Here is a 9,573-nt window from a genome sequence, read left to right on the forward strand (position 1 = left end):
GGCCTCCCTTCTCTTTTCTTCACCTCAGTGCATAAAAGGGCACAGGAAAGCAGGGTTTGCTGCGGTGGAGTCACATGTGGGCTCTCAGAATAGAGACCTGGAGGATGAGGTGGAGAAATCCTTCCAAGTTCGGGCTAAACATCAAGAAAATGCCGCGTAGAGTGGCCCACGCCTTGATCCCATCGGTGGGGGAGGCCGAGGCAGGGGGATCGCGAGGTCAAAGCCAGTCTCAGCAACCAGCAAGGCCCTGAGCAACTCGGTGAGACCCTGTCTCTAAATAAAACATAAAAAAGGACTGGGGATGTGAGCCAGTGGTTCAGGGACCCTGGGTTCCATCCAAAAAAAAATACAGCATATGAGAGAACAGAAAATATCATCAATGGTCAGTCCGAAGGCCGTACCTCTGATTTGCAGGGTCCCTAAGAGAGAGGTGCAGCATATAAGGGGGATCCATGGGTGGTGGCAGCAGAAGAGCTGAAGGCACCCGGGCGGGAAGGGCTCCCGAGCTGGGAAAGCCGAGGAAGGGCCTAGCTACGCCTTGTGCTGACCGCAGACGCCCAGGACGCAGGGTGCCAGACACCCCCAGAGAACAAACAAGTCACCTGCAGAGAACAAGTCCCAGGCGGCCAGACTCGGCCGCATTGAAGGCCACACACTGGCGGTAACTCCCAAGCCGAAGCCAACAGCTGAGCAGGACACGCAGGAGCAGCTGAGGGGCAGCAGGCCGGGCGGCACTTCCTCAGTAGGGCAGGTGACCAGGACGTCCAGCTGACCCTGTCCTGGGTCCAGTACGAAGCACACAGGCCTCTTCGTCCACCTCCTCTCCTGGTGGCATCCAACAGACACAGTTCTAAAACCTGGTCTCTCTGAGTCCCTCTCCCGGAGCCTCGAGACCCTGTGGATGCTGCTTGGATACCACTGGGACGGGGGGACCTGGGGGGTCCTGGGGGGGAACCTGGGGGGACCTGGGGGGACCTGGGGGGTCCTGGGGGCACCCCGGCTCCAACGCGGGGGTCGCGGGGGTCGTTCTCACGGTGCCAGGCCCAGCTGCTCCCTAAGCTGATGTGCTCTGAGGCAGACTCGCTTTTCAGAAAGCAAGACACACACCAAACCAAAGGACACACACCAGGGTCGTGCTCGCCCCGTTGGTGAGCTACACACACACACACACACACACACACACACACACACCAGAGGACGGTGCATGCAGAAGACTGGACCCTCGGGTGGAAGAGTCCTAAGCACACGAGCTCCGTTCAGCAAGCCCCAGGACAGACGGAGCCAGCCCAGAATGGAGACAGCGCCCCAGGGCTGAGGGTCGGACTCTCCATCTTCACGACCGTCAGAACTTGGGACAGAAGGTCAAGAAGCAAACAGGACCGCGACCAAGCCGCACCCTGCTCAGTGTGCAGGGGACACGGGACAGAGCACACACAGGCCACCAACCAAGCCTGGGAGGATCTCCAAGAAATCACATCAGGCAGAGGAGCTTGTCAACCGCTGGGCGCAGGCCCCAGGAGGGCTACAAAGGCAGCGCGGAGAGCGCTCGGGGGACAGGACTGTAAACGTCCCAGATCCGAGCCCGGCTTCACCTCCAGGAAGCAGGAGAGGAGCAGGGCGGACCCAGAAGCAGATAAAGGAAGCACTTTCTAGAAAGTGAACGAGACAAGGGGCAAAGAGAGCAGCATCAAGAGGGTCGTGAAGCCGCAGTCGGATCTCAAGAGACCAGCACACAGTCGGGTCAGAACCAATGTAAGACTTGCTCAGAGCAATAACAAGGTACAAGAGAACGGCAAGAACAAGTCACACCAGCAGACTAGAGGACCCACATGAAATGAAAGTCCACAAACACACGAATCCCCAAACTGACCAAAAAGAAACGGAGTCTCAGCAGAGCTATGACGAGTAAGACGAAAACAGCGACCAAAAACCCAGATGCATTACGGGGAATCAACCAGAATTTAAAGAACCCCAGGAAAGCCTCCCAGACTCTCCCTAACTCGCCCGGCAGGACAGCCGTCCCCTGATACCGAAGCCAGACCAGACAGAGAGAGAATCGCGGCCATGTGCCTTATGAACCCAGATGCTCAGGTCCCAGCCAATACCAGCAGGCCGAAGCCAACCCGCATGCAGAATGTCCTACGCCATGACTAAATGGGGCTTGTTCCAGGAGGCCGACGGTCAGCCCAAAAAGACCGACCCAGGCCACGCACCAAGTCACCAGACTGAAGGGGAACAGGTGGCCCTCTCAGCCCCGCGGAAAAGAAAAAGAGAACACGAGAAGACGAGGAAGACAGAGGCGCTTCCTGAATTATGGAACTGCCACTAGCCTCACACCGACCGGGAAGAACTGGACCCCCCAGACCAGGAGCACACAGGAAGTAGAACAAGCCAGAATCAGAGGAAGGAAGCCCTCTACTGCAGAGACACGGGCAGCACCGAGAGACTCCCAGAGACGCCCCAGAGAGCCACTGACCCTTTACTAAAGAACCCAGCGACGTCTGTGTTTCTGCACACGAGCACGGAACGACCCAAAAAGGAAGTTAAGCAAACAACGCTCCATTTGCAATGGCCTTGAAAAGGAGAGAGCACCCAGGGAGCCACCTGACCGACAGACACGATCTGGATAGCTACAGAATGTGCCAAAGAATCAGAGAACAGGCTGGGGCTGGGCCTTGGTGGCAGAGCGCCGGCCTCACGTGGGTGAGGCCCTGGGTCGGGTCCTCAGGGCCTCATAAAACCGATTGATTAATGGTATTGCCTCTTTCCAAAGACACATCCGTCTAAACTACCCAAACAAAGATTTTTAAAAGAGTTAAAGAAGACCTGATAAATGGAAAGACATCCCACGTTCCTGGATTAAAACACCCTCTCGGCCCACGTAGAAAGCTCTGGTAAAACCTAACACATGACCGGATCTAACACTGGACTAAAGCAGGCGGAGCGCAAGTGGACGTCCCCTCACAGGCACACAAATGTCCACAAGCACACTCCTTGCTGGTGGTTCCTAGGGAAGGCAAACCCAAACCTCTGTGAGAGGCCGCCACACCCCAGCTACAGCGCCTTTTTAAGAAAACCAGCCAGGCCCAGTGGGTGCCTGTGCACACTGCAATCCTAGCAGCTCAGGAGGCTGAGGCAGGAGGACGGAAAGTTCAAGGCCAGCAATGCACTGGGGCCCGAAGTAACTTAGTGAGAGCCCCGTCTCAAAATAAAAAAATAGAAAGGGCTGGGGATGTGGCTCAGAGGTTGAGCACCCCAAAAAAGTGTGACCACAGCATTGCCAAACAAGCCAGCAGCTGTGCCCCCAGGAAGTGGGGGGTACCTTAAAGAAACTCTCTGCAGAGTCTCAATCAGATCATTGATTGCCAGTGTCTTTTGCAGCACCATTCACCATGGCCAAAGGGTAGAAATGAGTGACGGCGTCGGCCGATGAACAGGTCGACACCGAGGTACAGCGCGCGTTGGAAGACTATTCAGCCATGAACATGAGAGAAGCCCTGGCCCCTGCTGTGGCGGGCAGGGCCACCAAAGGACAGAGGTGGGAGTCCACCTGCATGAAAGAGCTGTGACGGCACCTGCAGAGGAGCAGGGCGCAGACGGGGGCCCAGGCAGGCAGGGGACAGTGAGGAGGCAGGTTTATGGGGGAGAAGGCCACATCACATGGCTGAACTACACCCTGAGACACTGATGCAGAGGTCACTCGCGTTCACTGTGGCGCACCACGATGTCTGCCAGGTGCTGGGGTAGAGGGAGACCCGGGCCGCACAAAAGCCCGCGCTCTGCGGCTGCGCGGTGTCACCAGCCCGCACACAGTTCTCAGGGTGTGGCCACAGAGAGTCAGTACAACAAAGACCCCAGACAGTGAGGACAAAGCAGTGACCTGTGACCTGATCAAACAGTGGTCACCACATGCGCACGGCTCCTGAGACCCTGCAGCCACCGGCCCAACCAGGAGGTGGCTTTGCCTACAGGTGAGGGGAGTGGCCTCGCTGGCTGGGCACCTCCCGTGTGCCGTGTCGAGGGGCAGCGGGGAACGAGGGGCTTGGAGGCCACATCGCCATCCTCACCCCACGGGGGAGACGAGGCACGTCTCTGCAGCTTCTCCGAGGACAGGCCACCCAGCTGCCCGCCTTCCCACTCGGCGACCCCTGAGCACCACCAGTGTCCCTGCTGTCGCACACGGAGAGACCAGAGCTGAGCCCATGGCCCCGACAGCCAGGCTGTGTCCCAGGACCGGCCTCCTCCAGGACCTGGCCATGCCCTTTGGGTGCCACCATCAGGAGGATGGGGCCTGGCGCGGTCTCCGTGGGAGGCTGGGGCCTCACCTCACGAGGGCAGGAGGCAAGCCCCGGCAGCTCCCCACCTGACCATGCCCTCGCCTCCTCTGCTCTCTGCTTCCCTGACCTCCTGGGCCCCAGGTCCTCCTCCTCCACTCGGAGCCGGCCGGGCCCTGCCTGTCCAGCCCGCTGCAGGCCGAGTGAGTCTCGCTACGCCCACGTCCAGCTTTGTCCTCTATACAGTGGCCTGCATGGTGGCTTCCCCACCCTGAGGACCGTGGGTCCTTTGGAGAGGCTGAGTCTGCCTCTGTCCTCTCAGCACAGGACAGTGGCCTCTCGGGGACCAGCACACCCTGTCCTCAGTGCTGGAACTGGCCGGCGGTCAGTTTGAACGCATCCTTCCCAAAATGCACATGGAGACCTGCCCATCCGCCGGGTGTGACAGGGGAGTCTGTCAGGGGGATGAAGTCCCGAGTTCTCTGCCTTTCACGTAGGAGCTGGGGGCTTCTGCCTCCCACCCCTCATCACCACCTTAGGACACAACAGTCCCCAGACCCAAACCACCTGGGGCCAGTGCTCCCCAGACCCCAGAACTGTGGACATAAAGAGCCGTTCCTGGTGTCTTGTCACACAGCAGCACAAATGGACCAGGTGGTCAACACTGCCCGCCACACATGCACCCTGGCCCTGCCACCTGGCCAGCTGGGAGGCCCCCACCGTCCCCAGACGCCATCACCAAACACAGGGCCCAGGCTGTCCTCACCCTCTCACCCCCTCCCTGCGCCTCTGCCCGACCCCCTGTGTGCTGACCCCGCCACGCTGCCACACTCCCGCCTCTCCTGCCCCTGGGCGCTGGTCCAAGTTCCAGGGCTGGGCCTCCCACTGACCCCTCCTGCCACCCTTGAGGAGTGTCTGACCTCTCTGGAACCCTCTGGCTGCCTCCCTGGGTGTCCCAAGGCCTCTGGCCTCTGCAGTCACCAGCACCCAAATAAAAGGGCGACAGGCCCCTCCATCCACCCACCAAGCCCCCGGGCACTCACACGCTTCTCCTGCCTGCACCCCTTCCTGCTGGACTGGACAGTGCTGCCCCTTGGGCAGCGCCCCTCAGACTGCCCCCCACCACGGCCTGCACAGCCACTCTTCTGTTTCTCCCCGAGGGTGGAGGTAGGGCGGCACTGGGGTCCAGCAGGACACCCACAGCAGGACAGAGCCACAGGGCCTGTCCTCACCCTGGACCTGCCTCTGCTGTGCCCACCTGCCAGGCTCCCCAGGTGTCCAGCGGCCTGCGTCCTACAGCCCTGGCCCTGGAGCTGTGCCAGTGTGTGCAGCAGTCACTCTACATGCAGACATCCAAACCCAAGTCAGCCTTTTCATCTGGAGAGCCGCTCACAGCCCGCCACTGACCGGACCTCTCACACCTCGGCCTGTGGACACGGGCTCCCCCAGCGCCACACCCCCAGCTCCTCTCCACACCTCGAAGTGGGCTTCCGGGAAGTCCCGCAGCCTCCCGGGCAGCTCCCGGCTCTGAGCTCGGCCTGTCCAGCAAGGCCCTCCCCTGCCTACGGTCACTCAACCCCAGCTCTCTTGTGCAGAAGGAAGGAGCTCTGCCTTCCAAGCAGGCCTCCGGCACCCAGGGACCGTCCACCCCAAGTCCTCTGCGTCCGGCCCAGCTGGCTGCTCCTGTGTCCCTTCCCCCCCACCTCACCCTGGGGACAGTTAAGGACAATGCCCACAGGACTCCCCTGAGGCCCCCTGCTGGCTCGGGTGGGCTTTGGGGCTCCCCATCTGGGGTCATGACAGCACCATCTCAAGCTCACAACCTGCCCAGAACAGCCCCGCACACAGCGAGACCCGTCAGCACAGGACAGCACCATCTCAAGCTCACAACCTGCCCAGAACAGCCCCGCACACAGCGAGACCCGTCAGCACCGGGTGTTGGCCGTGTGGATCCGCTGCGTCCGGCAAACACCAGCCCTTCAAATTTCACCCGACAAAATTAAAACTATCGTGAGACACGCGCTGCCCCGGAGGCCGCCAACCTCCAGGGCACGGGTGCCCAGTCCCTGGCCCCCAGCTCCCGGGTGCAGCTGGCTTCCTGCCTCCCGGGACCTGGCATCGCCACCGCCCACCTGTGCCCCTTCCCAGGCCCACGAGCCTCCCTGCCCGCCCAGGTGGCCAGCTCTGCCCAACCCAGGCCCAGGCAGCCTGACACAGCGACGTGAGTGCTCTCAGACCTGAAAGGGAGTCTCCCCAGCCGTAGCCAAACCTGAGGGCCAGAGCCTGCCCGCCCGCTGCCCAGGCCACCACCCCACACAGAGAAGCCCTCTTCACAGCGTCTCCCACAACGGCCCGTCCAGCCTGCGCGGAGGGCACCTGGTCGCAGGGCTGGCAGCCAGGATCACCAAGGCTCCTCGCTGAGCCCTCTAACGCCCCCACCCTGGCCCCCCTAAGCACACGGTCCACGGCAGTCGCCGCACTGGATTAGGAATGTCCCCAAAGGCTCCCGAGTGGAGGCCTGTCCCCCAACCCAGAGCCGCATTCAGAGAGCCACTGGAGCACGAGGGCCCTGGCAGCCGGGTGGACGACTGGGAGATCACACTAGAGGCTGGGGGCACGGGTGGAAGAGGCCCACCCACTCACTTCTTTCCCTGTCCCTCCTCGCCCCTGCTTCCTGGTGCCCTGAGCCGAGCGGCCCCCCGCCCCACACCCCCTGGATGCTCTGCCTCACCGCAGGCCCACAGCAGTGGGGCCATGACCTCTGGACCCAGCGTTGCTCATTTGGACATCACCTGCCCATCTCTCCAGCCCAAGGCGTCCTCCTGGAGAGTGGACACCCTGACTCATTTAGCCACTGTTTCCTGGACCCCCACCCAGGCGTCCGCAGGCATGTGGACATGGCTCTGGGGCTCAGCCCCAGGACACAGGCAGTGGTCAGGAGGACAGAAGACGCAGGAGGGTCCCAAGGCTGCCAGGAGCGGGGCCCCACCCCAACCTGCCCAAGCAGAGCCTCGTTGCGGCCACCAAAGCCAGAGCCGAGGAGCAGCGAGAGCAGGGACTCACGGCACAGTGGCCACTGTCCAGCCAGATATGGCTCCCGCGTCCCTGCCACAAACGCAACTTGCCACCAAGGCCAAGATGTCCAGTTGCCCAAGGAAGAGTGCACGGGCCACTGGTCTCCCGGGAGGCGTGCTTCCGTCAGAGCCACAGTGGGGCAGGACAGCTCTGGAGCGCCACCCTCCGTCTCTGCAGGCCTGGGGGGGCAAAGAAAGGGGCACATGCCCAGGGAGGGGCTCTCACACAGTGCCCAAGGCCAGCAGAGAGCCCACCCACTCACCATGCCACGCTCCTGCCTGGTGCCCCTCCCCCCGGGGGCTCTGACCAGGGCCAGCCAGCCAGGTCCGTGTGCAGCCCTCACTTTTACGAGCTGGGTGGCATCTCCCAGGAAAGTAAGCCAGCCCTAATGAGGGCTGTCCCCAACCAGCCCCAACACCAACACGGAAGGAGCAACACTGAGGAGCCTCCTTTGGGACAACACGCCATGCAGACGGGTATAAAAGCCCAGCAGTCCAGCTCCTCACTCACACACACTCACACACACTCACCCACCCTCCTCCAGCACACCCACCATGGCCACCTCCACCATGTCCCTCTGCTCCAGCGACCTGAGCTATGGCAGCCGCGTCTGCCAGCCTGGCTCCTGCGATTCCTGCCCCGACTCCTCCTGGCAGGTGGACGACTGCCCAGAGAGCTGCTGCGAGCCCCCCTGCTTCGCCCCCAGCTGCTGCCAGCCCAGCTGCTGCGCCCCAGCCCCCTGCCTGACCCTCCTCTGCACCCCAGTGAGCTGTGTGTCCAGACCCTGCTGCCAATCAGTCTGCACCAGCTCCTGCACCCCCTCCTGCTGCCAGCAGTCTAGCTGCCAGTCTGATTGCTGCAACTGCTCCCCCTGCCAGCCGTCCTGCTGTGTGTCCCTCTGCTGCAAGCCCGTCTGCTGCAAGCCCGTGTGCTGTGTGCCCCTCTGCTCTGAGGCTTCCTCCTCCTGCTGCCAGCAGTCTAGCTGTGAGCCCTCTTGCTGCTCCTCTTCCCCCTGCCAGCAGTCCTGCTGTGAGCCCTCTTGCTGCTCATCCTCTCCCTGCCAGCAGTCCTGCTGTGTGTCCCTCTGCTGCAAGCCTGTCTGCTGCAAGCCTGTCTGCTGCAAGCCCGTCTGCTGTGTGCCCATCTGCTCTGAGGCTTCCTCCTCCTGCTGCCAGCAGTCTAGCTGCCAGTCTGACTGCTGCAGCTCCTCCCCCTGCCAGCCAACCTGCTGCGTGCCCGTCTGCTGCAAGCCCGTCTGCTGCTACAGACCCTCCTCCTGCGTGTCCCTGCTCTGCCGCCCCGTGTGCAGGCCCACCTGCTGCGTGCCCGTCTCCTCCTGCTGTGCCTCCTCCTGCCAGCCCAGCTGCTGCCGCCCGGCCTCCTGCGTGTCCCTACTCTGCCGCCCCACCTGCTCCCGCCCGGCCTGCTGTGGTGTCTCCTTGGGCCAGAGGTCCTGCTGCTGACCAGCCATGTCCCCAGGACAGTGGGCTCAGGCCCCACCCTGGCCTCTCCTCGGCCTTTGAGATTCAACCCAGGACCACTCTGGTGCCCACCTCAGCGTGACGGTCCCATGACTTCAGGTCAGCCTTGGCTGTCGGGCTGCTGCCTCATGTCAGGTCCAGATGAGAGTGAGACGGCCGCCCGCTAAGTGGGAGGGGTACGGGGAGCCCTGCGGCTGTGGGAGTCCCTCCTGGGCACGCAGCCCCCCTCCCCTCCTAGCAGCTCGTCCTCCCTCCCCCTGAGCATCTTGCTCTGAAATTAATAAAGGACCTTGGCAGCCTCCACGTGTCCCTCTCCCTGTGTGATGGTCCACTCTTTCTCCGGCTAACACCACCTTGGCTCCAGCATCCTCCAGGAGAGCCAGGCCTGGGACGCCTGCGGCAGTGCCAGGTCCCAGGGCCCAGCCGACCCTCCCCTCCCAGGGCTGAGCTCAGGGTATGCGCAGCCGTTTCTCTGGTAGCCGTCTAGCCAGTGGCCGCCTCCGGCCTGCATAGCCATGGTCAGTTGAAGGACACTGAAGGGCAGGGGGAGGCTGGGCAGGTTTTCCTGGGGTCCGGCTGAAGCCCACACACTGCCTTCAGCCACTTGCAAGGAGGCCCTCCGTCCCTCTTAACCCCAGCATCTCTCACGGTCACAACCTGTGCCCATGAAGAGCAAGGGATCCCACTCTACAGGGTCCAGGTCCAGCCCAGGGTGTCAGAGGGCAGGAGGCCTCTGGGGTCTG

The 9,573-nt window shown here is 62.4% G+C and overlaps 1 protein-coding gene across 1 annotated transcript; it reads left to right on the top strand.

The window, feature by feature from the left end:
* The first annotated feature begins 7,738 nt into the window (after positions 1–7,738).
* LOC144376542 (uncharacterized) lies at positions 7,739–9,106 on the top strand. Its single transcript, XM_078044764.1, has one exon. It carries the CDS (start codon positions 7,904–7,906, stop codon positions 8,810–8,812), a length of 909 nt encoding a protein of 302 aa, XP_077900890.1. The 5' UTR covers positions 7,739–7,903; the 3' UTR covers positions 8,813–9,106.
* The last annotated feature ends 467 nt before the right edge of the window (positions 9,107–9,573 follow it).

The sequence above is a fragment of the Ictidomys tridecemlineatus genome, chromosome 3, assembly GCF_052094955.1.
Source record: "Ictidomys tridecemlineatus isolate mIctTri1 chromosome 3, mIctTri1.hap1, whole genome shotgun sequence".
In the NCBI taxonomy this organism is placed as follows: domain Eukaryota; kingdom Metazoa; phylum Chordata; class Mammalia; order Rodentia; family Sciuridae; genus Ictidomys; species Ictidomys tridecemlineatus.

Coding starts and splice junctions, on each gene's coding strand:
- LOC144376542 (XM_078044764.1), top strand. CDS start 7,904: ATGGCCACCTCCACCATGTCCCTCTGCTCCAGCGACCTGAGCTATGGC.